Source organism: Haliaeetus albicilla, chromosome 18 (assembly GCF_947461875.1).
Source record: "Haliaeetus albicilla chromosome 18, bHalAlb1.1, whole genome shotgun sequence".
NCBI classification, from domain to species: Eukaryota; Metazoa; Chordata; class Aves; order Accipitriformes; family Accipitridae; genus Haliaeetus; species Haliaeetus albicilla.
Window position 1 is genome coordinate 6,519,131 of NC_091500.1, and position 14,490 is coordinate 6,533,620.

A 14,490-nucleotide genomic window follows, 5' to 3' on the forward strand; every position below is an offset into this window, starting at 1 on the left:
AAGCACCAGAGCAGGCTGCAGTTGTGAAATCCCCATCCTTGGAGGTTTTCAGAAGGTGACCAAACCAAGACCCTGGGTGACCTGATGTAACTCTGAAGCTATCCCTGCTCTGAGCAGAGGATTGTACTAGATGACCCCTAGAGGTCCTCTCCAACCTAAGTTATGAATCAATAATATACAGGCTGATAGTGGTACAAGCTGACCCAAGCCCAGAGAATAGCTATGGAGGGAGGCACAAAAGTGCCAACAGCAGATTGCATAAACCGTCTAGAATAAGGCTCTGAACCACTCGTACCCTCACTGCAACCAGGCAGGTTTGCATTAAATAGCAATGTGCCTTCTTCCCATTTTAATCAGGGGTTTGTTGGTAGTTTGTTTTATCGCTGCATGAATTCTAATGCATTCTAACCCAAAGAAGGATCCAATTTAATACTGATTACTGGTGACTGATGAGATAAATTCATCTGACTTTAGCTGAATATTTCACCTGCGTTGTGCCCTTCATTTGTCTGAATCATCGTGACCGGGACTGCACACCAAAATGTTAGGCAGTCAGACAGGAGTGTGCGGAGGTGTTCTGGGATAAGTTTCTGTGACCTAAAAAACCCTCAAATCCTCAGCATGAGGGTTAGTGATTAATGGCTAATGATTAACTTAGTGATTCAGCTGAGCCTTAATGATAAATGAAAAGCTTCTCTCGAACAGTGCATGCCTTACCCTTTTTTACGTGATGAGAACCTAAATATGCCTACAGTAATTTAAGAAAAATTAGGACTGGCACGCAATTAACAGGGCTTCAGCAATCAGCCAGGAAAAGCTTTAAACTTTTCACATACAGGGCTTTGGGCAGAGATTGGCTTCTGTCTTCCCAGGTTTCCGTGCCCCTTGCTCAAGGTGCACTGCTCTGGCCTAATCCCCAGGAGACGTGAATTGCTGCAAGCACTGCAGCTCGGCATGTAGCTCTCGCTAATGCAGCTTTCGTTAAACCAGATCTGCATTGATTCATCCATCTCGGATGCGTGTGCAGCTGTTTGATGTGGGGACGCAGTTTGGGGCTCCCCTGTCAGTGCCAGCACCCCATAAAGCAAACAGACACCACACGTGTTCTCATAACCTTGAGGTCTCATTAATCTTTTTTTTTTTTTTTTTTTTTAACATAGATAATGGGCAAAATTGCATGTGTGACTGTACCTGCACTGCTGGCTCGCCGGCAGAGGTGGTGACAGACTACATTTCCCAGGAGCCTGTTACGCAGGAGTCTCTTGTGTCACTGCACAAGGACCTCGCAGCTCTGCAGGAGGCACTTGGGCTGCTGCGGCTCCTGGTGCTGGCACTGGAGAAACATGACCTTCAGCAATTTGCCTCCTAAACGACCCAGAACAGAGCTGAGCTAGGGTCTGCTTTTGCTCCAGACCTTCCTCGCAAGGTGGCTGGTTAACCTTGTTTCATGTTAGACGCTGGATGTCACCCGCGGAAGAAGAGAAGAGCTTACCTCTTTCAGAGAGATGGCCCCGAGCCAGCAAATTCGCTCTGTCCGCCTGTGCAGCGGCTGTGGCAGAACTAGGTACAACTCACCCTGATTTTCTGAGAGGGAAGGGGGTCAAAATTTACTTATGGGGGGCAGGGGGAACTTCAGTCACCAGACGCCGCGTTCCTCAGTGTTCGCTCTGGCTTTTCTGCTCCAGCAAATCTGTTCGTTCCACTCTGCTTGTTGTGACTTTTCAATAATTTAACCCTTGCAAGCGTTTTATGCTGCCTGACTGTGGCTGGAGGGAGGGGTTTTTCAGGTTGAAATCTCCGTCTCTGAGAGCGAAGGGCTGCAGTCATTAACACAGAGCAGTTGTGACTAAATTAAGCTTTGTGCTTGCTGGGTTTCTGGAAGAAGACTGAGGAGGCAGGACGATCTGTTGCCTAAGTTAGTAGCAAGGGGCTGACTTCTTCAGGAATTTGCTTTTCAACGTTAATGCAGATTAATCAAAGAAAAATTGAACCTTACATTGCTGGTTACAGTGGAGATGTCTGTAAAAATGGAGTGTAGTAAACTGCTTGCTGAAATGCATGGAAAGAAGCACCCCAGCATCTGCGTAGTACTACTTTGTGATCAGTAACTGATTTGGAATTTCTTAGCATATCCTATATAATTTCTACAAGCTCTTCTTACAGGCATGTCTGTTGCATTGCTCTAATAATTTGCAACTTCCCAATCTTTGCTATTCTTTAAACATGAATACCAAACTTAATGCACAAATAGACCGTAAATCTGCTGAGGCTTTGAGCGGTGACTGCATTCCCCTAGTATCTCTGAGTCCTGCTCTGGAATGACCATGTAGCATGGTGTGTCGCAGAGGTATTGAACCAAACACAACCCCTGCTCCTGGGCACTCACCGCCTGGGAAGGTCCATCACCCAGTGAGACGCTCTTGGCCTGGAACTGAAATTAGGGGCAGCAAATATGTATCCACACAGTTTCAGGAGCAGCCCTGGGAAGCTGAGATCGAGTTGGACCACCTTCCCTAGCCACCAATTATTTCAGTAAGAGAAATAGCAGGCTAAACATAATTTTTGTGTCTGCATCAGAAAAGCAGCATGGTTTAGGGTGGTTTGTAGGATAGATGCTCACCTGCATGTGTGTCTGCGTTACGACAGCCACTGTGGGGTTGTTCTTGCTGTAACGTGTGCTGCCACTATGCTGGGCAGAATTGGAGAGGCCACACGCTCGATAAGAGATGTGACTGATCTTTATTCTGTGGGAGTAACTGGAACAGGATTTTTAATCCAGAGTCTCTTGGAAAGTACACGTATTGTATAACAAATCTGCAAAAGGAAATAAGGGAGAAAGACTTGGTGTTTCACAAGGATGTATTTTGGTTACCCATGCCCAGAGCCACTTTTAAGAGATCTGGACGTGCATCTCCTGTTCTCCATGAATCACCTGCACACTCGTTGGGTATAGTCCCTGCTGGTGCTTACACAGACCCCTTGGCTGCCTGGCAGGGGGGACTGTGGCACGAACGGCAGCAGCGTGGTAGGTTTCCCCACAGCTGCACTTGCGTTCACGTTTGTTCCCTGCTCTTTCCCTTCAGTGACGTTTCCCCTGGATCTCACGAAAACTCGACTGCAGGTCCAAGGTGAAGCTGCCGTTCATCGCAATGGAGCGGCTGCCGCCGGCCAGGCGGTCGCTTACCGCGGGATGCTACGCACCGCGGCTGGCATTGTGCAAGAGGAGGGCGTACGAAAGCTCTGGCAAGGAGCCACACCAGCCGTCTACCGCCACATAGGTGACTATCTGCTCATGGTGGGACAAGTTTGGGTCCTGCCTTCTGTGGCCAACAGCCTGTTGGAGTGAGCTTGCCTTATCTGCTTGTACTTTAAATATATCTGTGAGGACTTCTTCAGTCTACCCTGCAACCCCACTTCAAAATATATGGGATTCTGGCTCAATGTCGTCTCTTCCCTCTCTTGCCTGTTCCTTCACAGCCTTATTCTGGCTTCTGGGAAAACAAAATATAATTTCCCTGCCGTCTTTGCAGGAAGGTCTTCAGCTCAAGCAGGCACTCAGAGTCCTCAGAACAATAAATATCTGTTATTTGAGGGAAGTGGGGATGAGCTGGGAAAAAAAGATAAGGTTGCAAGCACTAGGATGAAGAAACACATTAGTGGTTTGGCCACAGGTAACAGCTTTCTATGTTTTATTCGGAAATATGGTCACAGCAACAAACCTCAAAAGCACTTGTAGGAGGTTTTGTGCTTGGCACCGGTTAAGAGGGAAGCAATGTTGTTGTGTATCTTTAGTGTGCAGGCATAAGCCATGCTCATGGCTTATCTCTCATGGCTCAGCCAGAGAGATTCTCTGATGCTAAAAAGTTCTGGCTCTAGCATTGCTACCAGGCAGCCCCCTCGCTTTCCCCATTTTGATGGTGAATGCGAGAGCAGTGACGAGCTGACCCAGGCAAGCTCTGGAGCGTTTTATAACCAATCTCTTGGCCTTTCTATCACAGCATGACCTCCAGAAATGGCAGACCCAAGAATTGTCTCCTGCTTTTGTTTTCCACAGTGTACTCTGGCGTTCGCATGGTTGTGTATGAACATCTCCGTGACTCCGTGCTTGGCAGGTCTGAGGATGAAAGCTTTCCTTTCTGGTAATGTTGCATATTTATGCTTTTGCCTGTTTGGGGATTGTCCTTACTGTAGGAATCCTGCAGCCCTAAAAGCTGTCTTTTCCTCATGGCTCGCCTATCCTAAAGAGGGTAAATATAAAGCAGGGGTTTAAGCACTGACACGGACTTTCTGATTTTAGTTTCAGGGCAGTATCTTTTCATTCAGCTGTGAAGAGGACTAAGAAATATTGTAATAAGCGTCTCAGGGGCTTAACTAGGACCAATAAAGATACTCTGCTAAAGAGATGGAGAAACGTGATAAACTGCATGGATAGGAGCAGCTGTCCTGGGCTGGCAGGGATTAGCCTGGATGAGAGTGGAGGCAGGGCAGCTTTACTGTGACTCAAGGTCTGCGATGTAGTGGCAGCTCTTTTATTTCTGCGTGGGCCAGGGGATATTGCGAAGTGCAGGTGAGTTGTGGCCAGCTGTACAGCTGCGTGTAATGGCTGCTGGAGAAGCTGTGAGCTATTGCACAAACCTGACACCGGCACGAGTAACCGTGACTAATCCTACAGCTGCCTGGATAATGCAAAACAGAGGTTCAGCTGAGCCAAGCTGGACTTGCAGCTTGCGCCCTGCTCAGCTACGAGGTCACCCGAGAGCTTGATTATCCACATGGGGTGAGGATACATTTCCAAAGGTATGATGGACATCTCAAATATCCTCTGGAGCTCTGCAGAAAAGAAGTGAGGGGTGGTACATCTCAGATTTCCAGCTGCTGAAGGGATGGGTGCTGCTAGGTGTTGTGCAGCAGCAGTATAGCAACGCTTGCCTGGTTTGCTGCTTGTCATACTGCCTGGGTAAGAAGTTATTATGCCATTGGATTATAAGCAAGGGGAATAGGAATGTTTGCTAATTCTGGTGGTGTATCTTAGCCCGAGAGAAGGAAATTTCCTGGCTACTGAAGAGGCAGATCATGAAGGAAAAAAAGCTGTTTTGTTCATGTGTGTATGACAGATGTCAGCCTAAGTTAAATCTGTGCATCCTTCCTGAGGAGACAAATGATCCCCATAAAAAGCAAACCCAAAGTCTTTGTTTTGCAAGTTTAATTTAGCAACAGTTAAATCTCACTCAGTCTCTTTTTTGACAATGCAAGCGGCATACAGCCACAGAATTAAGTCTCTGCCTGTGGGGAATGAGCAGATTTTTATAGAAGTTTTGCAAAACTTGGTTATTTCTAATTGTCAAATCTTTACTGTTAAAATGTCGGTCACGTACCTTTATAATCATACACTTTATCACATCCAATCAAGTATTTTACTCCAAAATCAAATCTTGGGTCCAAAATGTAACCGGTTTTAGGATGGGATTTATAAAACCTAATACAAAATACTTGTCATGCCTGGTGCTATGGGTAGGGGGAACTATGGATAATACTGAAATTTCTGGTTCTTCTAAAATAAGTAGAACCAGAATATTAACACAACTCATCTAGTAGCGATGGGAGATAAAGAAAAGTTTTATATATCAGCAAGCAGTTTAGAATTTCTGACTGGCATTCAGTAGCACCATCCCTTACTTGTGTACCTTGCCATCCTGCCTTTAAACCTCAAGCGAGGAGCATAATGTAACCTGGAGACAAAGCAGAGCATCTTGGTGACATATAATAACTTGATTTTTTTTCCCAGATAAGTTTTAACCCTTTCTTAAAATTGACAGAAGTATTACTGACTACCTTAACTACCTGCAGTTGCCACAATTATTACCTTAACTTTGGCTGTTAGTATAAGGAATAATAATTTATACTTGTTTCACCTGGGTTGTGCTGCTGAACTCTTCAGCTCAGGCACTGCAATTTGTGAAGATTTTCACTGTACTCTGGAGCACATTTTTTCTCCCTGTTTGGCAGGAAAGCTGTAGTCGGAGGCATGTCTGCGGGCGCCATCGGACAGTTTTTCGCCAGCCCAACTGATCTGGTGAAGGTGCAGATGCAGATGGAAGGAAAAAGGAAGTTGGAAGGAAAGCCGTTACGGTCAGTTCCTCTTGAAGCTGGTGGTTTTTTCCTGTTAATGATTACTGTTTGGCCAAGGATGTGGTTCCCTCTGTTTTCTGCAACCCTCTCTCCCGAGCTGCTGGGAGCCCTTTTGGGGGTAGAGCAGTGCCTGAGAGGCATGCAACGGCTCTGGGCAGCGGAGAGGGTGGGGGATCCGAGACTTCCTCCTTATTCCATTTATACTCACCTTCCTTATTCTGATTGTCGTGGTTTAAGCCCAACCAGTAACAAAGCACCACAAAGCCGCTCACTCACTCCTCCCGCCCCCCAGCCCCTGGTGGGATGAGGAGGAGAAAATATAAAGAGAAGCTCGTGGGTTCAGACAAGGACAGGGAGGGATCACTCACCACTTATGGTCACGGGCAAAAGACAGACTCAACTTGGGGAAAAACCAAAATCAATTTGATTTACTAACAATCAAATCAAAACAAGGATAATGAGAAGTAAACCCAAATCTTAAAAACACTTTCCCCCCACCCCTCCCTTCTTCCCGGGCTTAACTTTACTCCAGGTTTTCTCTACCTCCTTCCCTCCAGCAGCGCAGGGGGACGGGGAATGGGGTTTGGGGTCAGTTCCTCACACGTTGTCTCTGCCGCTCCTTTCTCCTCAGGGGGAGGACTCCTCACTCCTCCCCTGCTCCACTGTGGGTCCCTCCCGCGGGCTGCAGTCCTTCAGTCACAGCCTGCTCCAGCGCGGGCTTCCCCATGGAGTCCTGGCCATCCTGGGGGGCATCCCTCCCCCTGCTTCGGCATGGGCTCCTCTCTCCCCGGGCTGCAGGTGGGCATCTGCTCCCCCGCTCCCCTCCATGGCTGGGGGGGACAGCCTGCTGCCTCACCATGGGCTGCAGGGGCATCCCCTCCTCCCCTGCTCCTCCTCCCCTTTTTCTTCACTGACCTCGGTATCTGCAGAGGGGTTCCTCTCACATTCCAATCCCCCCACTCACTGCAGGTTCCCCTTCTTAAATCTGTTCTCCCAGAGGTGCTACCACCATCACTGAGAGGCTTGGCCTTGGCCAGTGGTGGGTCCGACTTGGAGCTGAGGGAGCTTCTGGCAGCTTCTCACAGAAGCCACCTCTGTAGCCCCCTCCCCTGCTACCAAACCCCCACCACACAAACCCAAAACACTGATGTATTGGTCCCAGAGACCACAAACCCTCACACATCCCACATGTACAGCATGTCTGTGCCAGCACTCTGCTGGGGGAGGGAAGGATGATTTCTGAAGAAGGGAAGCTGGAAGAAAAGATGGGGGAAATAGCTCGTGCAGGATGCCCAGGCGCAGGGAAGGGCTGGGTCACCTCCAGACAGCAGGGCTAGAGACCCTCCTGCAGATACCAGGACACACTGCTCTTTGCATCCGAAACTGCTGGCATCCTTTTGCATCTCGTACATTTAGCATTGCAACCCAGCTGTGAGATCAAAGGGTCGTCTGTCATTAGCAACCAGATTGCTGCTTACCACGGCAACCGTTATGTTTGGTAAAATATTGTGGCATGAAAGTGAAAGATGGATCCAAAAATGGATCAAAAAATGGATCTGGAGGGCCAGATCCTTGCAGGTATAAATCACCTTTCCTATGTGAGGACCTGGTGCAGCGAAACACTGGAATATGCAAAGATTTCTCCATAGCTGGGCTCTCTACCTACTAGTTGCGTATTGATTTCAGGTTTCGAGGAGTGCACCACGCGTTCATGAAGATCCTGTCTGAAGGAGGAATACGGGGGCTTTGGGCTGGATGGGTGCCAAATGTCCAGAGAGCTGCCCTGGTGAACATGGGAGGTAAATTTCATAATTTGGGTCTCCAGCGCTTAAGGCTGCATCTAAGCTTTAAGAAAGGAGAGGTCAGCTACTCCCCTGGTCTTCATCTCTTGGTTATCTACACTGGGCATCTGTTTGAAGTGTACTGCAGGTGACTGCCACCTTGAGCATTTTGTTCCTGTGGAAATCAAGTTGCTTAAAAGTAACACTTTGTGCCTGAGGGATGGTGAGCTGGGAGCTGAGGGGGTCCCATGGCCAGCAGAGCAGGGACCTCACCAGCCATGACCCAGCTCCCTGGTGCCCGATCAAGGTGAGCAGGGCAGAGCCAGTGAAGGCAGCCAGGTTCCACCGAGATCCAGATCCTCAGGAAAGCGTGTGGTGATGAGGCAGGTCTGAGGCCAAGCCAGGAGGCTGAGCCAGCATGACTGGTGAGGGTCACCAGGGTCAGACACAGCTCAGTGACCACCAGCAGGTCTGTGGTGATAAGAAAGGTCCAAGGCTGAGCTAGGGAGATGGTCCATCGGTCAGTGTCCAGATCAACAAGGTCCACAGCCCATGCATGGTGTGATGGAGCCACAGACTGGTGCACCTACAGTATAGTTCAGGCAGGGACTGAGGGCTGTAAGTTGAAGTGGCTGCCCGAGCGGTTGGCTGATCCAAGCACTCAGTCCATCCACATACAGATGGAGCTTTCCTGTGCCTCTCCAAAACTGCTGGGATATGTTGAACAGTCTTTGCTCTCCTTCCTGAGGTTCTGTTTATCATAGAATCATATCACAGAATCACCCCTTGCACTAGACCGGGATGCTCAAAGCCCCAGCCAACCTGGCTTTGAACACTTCCAGGGATGGGGCAAAGAGTTGCGGTCAACGGCTTGATGTCCAAGAGGAGAGCAGTGATGAGTGGCATTCCTCAGGGGTTGGTATTGGGACCGGTGCTGTTTAATGTCTAGTGTCCCTGCCCATGGGATGATCTTTAGGTCCCTTCCGACTCAAACCATTCTATGATTCTATGATGAGTGTGACCATCCAGCCAATTCCTTATCCACTGAGGGTCTGTCCGTCAAGTCCATGTCTCTTCCATTTAGAGACAAGGATGTCATGCAGGACAGTGTCAAACGCTTTACACAAGTCGAGGTAGATGACATCAGTTGCTCGACATTATAAAGTTGCTTCCTTTATAAAGTAAGGAGGGAGATGTCTTTGGGACCAAAAGACATTGCCCGTGGGTGCCCACCATAAACACTTGCTCTGTGCTTGGTGGCACATATTATAACACTGCCTTGGCAATTTTTTATTTTGCATGTTTCAATTTCTTTGGCATGATGGTTACTAATTTCTACGTCATTCAGCACAGGGATATGTTAGCAGCATGACAAAAAAATACCTTGGAAGATAGAAAATCAGAGGTGGTGTAAGCTTACACCTTGCTAAGCAGCAGTAAAGGAATCACTGGATGGATAATGTTTGCAGCAGGAGCTGTTAAATAAGGGCTATAGAATGACTATTAACTAAGGTATGTATCTCCATACAAAATGTTAACGTGCAGTCTCTGCATGTAAACTTAAAGAAGCAAACTATTTTACAAGTGGGAGATCATCTGCACTGGATATGTTTGGGCTGTAAAGCACTATAAAGTGCTGGAAGGGTCATCCTGGTTAGCAGGCTGAGCTCTTAAGTTTTAAGGTCAGGACATTGGAAATGTAACCCAGATTTGCTATTAACTTTCAGATCACTGCTTTTATTCAGATGCACAGATGCCGTAACTCATGTCTGCTTTCCGAAGAACATAACTTCCATAACATCATCTACTTTTTTTGTCTAACATTTCTAACATTTTTATAACACTTGCACAGAAGCGGGAGAGGTAGAACCATCCTTATTGTGATGTTTCTGGGTTTGGTTAATGAGTTATTTTGCAGAATTTTCCATTTGGGATCCATTTTATCATTCGTAGGGTAAATCAGAGGAGACGGTAGCAGAAGGGAGCACATACTCACAAGTCTAACAACTGGACCTAGGTGCCACAACTGCCGTCAGAAACTGGGGGCAGAGTGCTAGCTCTGCCAATGGGAGGAGCTGCACTGGAAATTTAGGTCTTGCCAAGCCTCCATCCTGTCAGTGATGAACAGCACAGACGACATTTACTTCTGACAATGCTGTTTTTTCTCATTATCCTCTTTACAGATCTGACCACTTACGACTCGGTGAAACACTTTTTGCTCCTGAACACGCCACTTGTGGACAATAGTGTGACTCACAGTGTTGCCAGGTGCCGTATTCTGCAATTACCCCTTTTCCGCTGCGGAGCATTTCCAGCCTCACTGTCTTGATCTGCCTCTCTGTGCCAGCAGAAGCCCCTATTCTTTGGTCATGATACTGCTGATAAAATGCACCTTTATAACTACTTTTTTTTTTTTTGCCTGAGAGGACATCTTTGTACAAAAGACACAAGACAAAGGATGCAACCATTGCTACAAAACTGCCCGCACTAGAAGTGCCTTGCTGATGCATTTAAACACCTCACACATCTGTGAGAGCACAGGAATTTTCGGTTTTCTAGAATTGGTACTATTTTATCTAACCTAGTTTTAATTTTAGTAAACCGTAGGAATGAGCAATATAAACTCTGCAGAACAACCTCTATTACTGCTTCAAATTATGATGAAATCTGCTTTATGTAAACAGTATCATAAATTTCCTATTGTGGGTCCTTTATCCCTGCCTCAGAACTGCACACAGAGGTGAGGGAAGCTGGTGCTGGGAGGACATCTGAGCAAGAGCAATACCAGCAAGCCTCCTCCCAAATCAAGTTTATGTTAAGTTATGAGGTATTAGTCATGACTTTATGATAACTGTTTTAATGTATTATATATAACTGGAACCATGATGCTTAAATTGTCATGATCAATCTTAGTTTCTTCTTTAAGTATCTGTTGCTGCTGACAGTTGCTGTTCTGGCCTGGTAGCTGCTGTTCTGGGAACTCCTGCTGACGTGGTCAAAACCCGGATAATGAACCAGCCGAGAGATAAGCAGGGAAGGTACAGACACTTCAGAGACCAACTTTTCAGTAGAGAATTGAAACTCTGAGTCTCACTGATTTCACTGGGAGTGAAGTGCTAAGTCTCTAATTTGCTCTTTATCTTTCTGATGTTAATTTCATTGTTTTAGTTTTGCATGTCCAGGGAGGTTTGTTGTGATGACCACCCAAGCATACCCAGTTACTTAGTGGATTTCAGTTCTGATGAGACTCCAGTGAGCTTACAAGAGCTCTTGCTTGTACAAATTCACCTCATTATTTTTCGGGGGTGTGTGGTTTGGTTTTTTTAAATTGTGTATTTGTAATCCTAACAGTATTTGTTCTCCTTGCACACTGGCAGAGGTCTGCTGTATAAGTCTTCCACGGACTGCTTGATTCAAACTGTACAGGGTGAAGGGTTTATGTCTCTATACAAAGGCTTTATACCAACCTGGATGCGAATGGTAAGTGCTTTTTAACTGTCTTTACAAGACAGTTGAACAATGTAGCATTAAAATGTAAGGAGTTCTCTCTGTGTCAACAATTTTCCAAAACTATTTGGGTGTCTCAATTTATTTAATTGCAGTTAGCATAGTTGAATGTAGTACACAATTGCATGCAGTGTCACTTCCCCCACCTTGCCTCCTGCATCTCTTCAACTTGGAAAATGCTGTCCTGCTTAGTGATTTTCCTTGCTTTTTTTACAATTGCAGGCTCCCTCCTTTCTCCCTTCCTAAACTCTCCTTTGTTCCCTTCTTGCTCCCAGCCCTGGACTCCCTTTGCATCCCTCTTACTTTCCTTCCTCCTCTCCTGATCTCAGAATTGCTTTATTACTGCTCCATCCCGGATCTCACTTTTGCCCCTCTTGTATTCAGGCTAGCGGCTGTCTCCTGCATACTGCTGGGCCGTTAAAGCTATACCTGTACAATTAAGCCAAGCAGCAGCTGGAGGCTGGGAACTGGAACTTGGCTGTCTAGACTGTTAGTTTGGGCAAGGGACAATTCCCAATAGCAAATTTAGATGTGACTTTTTTTTTTTTAAATTTAAATCTCCAAGAATTTAACAGTATGGTTACATCTAGACTCTGTCAGCTGGCTTCAAGGTCTTGACACTGTTTAATTTACCAGACTGAGCACTAAGATCGAAGGCAAAAGCCTCCCTTCTCTAATTTAACTGAGCACAACAGTGGTCACAGTTGTAGGAAGGTTCTGCTCAGTTGCTCAGTCCCCGTGTCCCTGAGCGGGAGCACATTCAGTACTGACGGGGTCTTTGCCAGTTTACTACTAAGCTAAAAATTTCCATGGAGCATATGCCAACTTAAATTTCCCAAAGGCTTGTAATTTTGGGGATGTTTAGTGGGTGTTTCAGAGGAGCAGGAAAAGGTGTTTCCTAGGCACAGGGCAGCCTTTTGCCAAACACCAATCTATTGCCAAAAAAAAAAAATTAGAGCGTCTCAACTAAATGGGTGCAGGATATAAATTTTATGCAAGGAGAACCGTGTAATTTTCTGATTAAAGTTTTACAACAAGTAAACCCTTTAAAATTTTTTTTAAAAAGCATTCAGCCTGAAGTAGTCCCCAAGGATGAAATATTTCAGGTCAAACATTTATGGGCTGGCAATCTGAAAAAAAAAGTTTTAGGTGTCTTGTGAATGACTGGGTAGCCCTAACCATATGCAATGCTATGATTTTTGTACGAAAGACATAATATGAGATTGAGCTTAAGAATATGATTCTTAAGAGGAGACAGTTTAACCTAGAGGGTTTATTTACTGGGTCACTTCTGTTTTAAACCTCTAACTTCAGTGTTTGCTTTCACAGGCTCCTTGGTCACTGGTATTCTGGCTTACATATGAACAAATCAGAAGGATCTGTGGAGTTAGTTCTTTTTAAAATCATGAAACCACTTCAATTTTCACAAAACAAAGAAGAATCAGAAAGCTTAATTCTCATTCCACAAGGCATCCCGACCCCACAGGGAACTAATGCATTTAGGAGATTGGCAGTAGGATCACATGTACAGGTTGCTGCCCCAAATCCAGTCCTTACTGCTTAGGAGTAGCCATGACTTAAGGATACTATTTGCTTGTCAGACTGCTGTATGAAATTTAAGTTATCCACAGGATAAAATTGTTACCATAATACTTCCACTGGCAGCCAGCATCAGCTTTCAGAAACAGTAAACAGAGGTAAAAAAAAATAAATCTACCAAGCAAGTAGAATATAATACTGTTTGCTTGTTTGGTAATAGAGATGGTTCCTATCGTTAAGGACAAGCACAGGTTGAACAATGCAGCACTGAACATCTTCTGTGGCTAAGCAGTGCATCAAATTATTTTGGAATTTTTGTTACTATTACATTTGCACACAAAGAACTACCTCTCATTAGTTTGATGCCTCAGCAGACCAGTCCTTAGTGCTAGGGAATGAAAAACATTAAAGCAGTTTAACTGATTTCAGATTTGCTTTACACAAAAGGTGGAAGCGTTTGTGTTCCTCTCACAGACTGCCTGACCTCTTCACTCAACCATTTGAGTAACATCCATGAGTGAAATGCAGTCCTGTTCCCAGGAAATCAAAAGCCTCGTTCACTCTTCCCCTCTTGAAGGGCTTGTAATACACATGCTATCCACAGGACCAAGCTGAACTACTTGTCCTGTGAGAGCCCCAGTGCTGACATGGCAGACTGGGTCATTAAGGTACCACTTTTCCATGGAAATACACACTCTGCCCATTTTAAATCTAGATGAAAATATAATGATCTCTTTGAAAACACAAACTGTTTGAATATGAGTGATTTATTTTTTTTTTACAACCTAAAGCCTTCCAGATTTCATAGGAAAGGGGACTGCTCTGTTTGTCACTAGGCTTATCTTCAGCAACCAGGAGGCAAAAATGCAGTATAAAAGCAATCATAATGTAGACAGAACAAAGCTGGCTTTTAGCAATATCTAGTAATGAAAAGACTGTACAAGACTTAGTTCTCCGAGTAAATACTCAGGATTTCTTCTAGACTAGTCTTTGCAGCTAGTATCTTCAATGTGCCCATTTCTGATTAAATACAGTTTGGGCATCTTCTTGGCTTGCACTTGTTCTTTTCGATTGTATTGTAGATCTGTTGTGGCTGCATGCATTTGGGTATGTGATTCCAGCCTGGAAAAAAATTCATCTCACCATTATTAGGGATTCAGAAGTTTTTGCTTAGAAATACTGTTATTTTTCTAGTTGTCGGCCTGAGAAACTACTCTGAGTTCTTTCCCACTTGCATACCATCACCAGTCAAAGCTGCTCCTTCAGTTAGTTACATCCTGAGTGGTCCTGCCTGCAATCCTGTTACTCAGATAACCCTGACGATGGATATGCAGAAGTACTTGATCTATTGAGTTAAAAAAAAAGTAATTTTAAAAGTCTTGTAGTGAAAAACTGTTTTAACTCTTAATAAAGCTCTTTTTTTTTGAGCGTGAAACACTAGAGATTTGTAACACTGCCAATTCCTAGCATTTTGTATTAAAAAACAAATAAACAATTTGAATAGCAACACTTGCCACTTTCTGCATTACTTCTT

At 45.3% G+C, this 14,490-nt stretch overlaps 2 protein-coding genes across 6 annotated transcripts in view; one reads left to right on the forward strand and one right to left on the reverse strand.

Annotated features, from left to right (window-relative positions):
- The window catches only part of CYP39A1 (cytochrome P450 family 39 subfamily A member 1), a 28,291-nt gene extending 26,020 nt beyond the window's left edge, over positions 1–2,271 (reverse strand). Inside the window, exon 1 of the mRNA XM_069805630.1 lies at positions 1,493–2,271. The gene's annotated coding sequence lies outside the window, so the exon portion shown is untranslated. The remainder of the gene's footprint in view (positions 1–1,492) is intronic.
- Positions 1,103–14,463, forward strand: SLC25A27 (solute carrier family 25 member 27). 5 transcript variants are annotated; one of them, XR_011328587.1, is made up of 10 exons: positions 1,111–1,564; positions 3,084–3,278; positions 4,055–4,139; positions 6,007–6,129; positions 7,816–7,928; positions 10,094–10,178; positions 10,856–10,948; positions 11,288–11,390; positions 12,747–13,207; positions 13,249–14,463. XR_011328587.1 is itself a non-coding variant. In XM_069805632.1 (9 exons), exons 1-9 carry the CDS (start codon positions 1,462–1,464, stop codon positions 12,816–12,818), a joined length of 972 nt encoding a protein of 323 aa, XP_069661733.1. In that variant the 5' UTR covers positions 1,111–1,461; the 3' UTR covers positions 12,819–14,463. The 5 variants fall into 5 exon arrangements, 3 of the variants coding, with proteins under 3 accessions (XP_069661735.1, XP_069661734.1, XP_069661733.1); XM_069805632.1 differs by having other exon boundaries at positions 12,747–14,463; XR_011328588.1 differs by lacking the exons at positions 12,747–13,207; positions 13,249–14,463 and having other exon boundaries at positions 1,103–1,564; positions 10,824–10,948.
- The last annotated feature ends 27 nt before the right edge of the window (positions 14,464–14,490 follow it).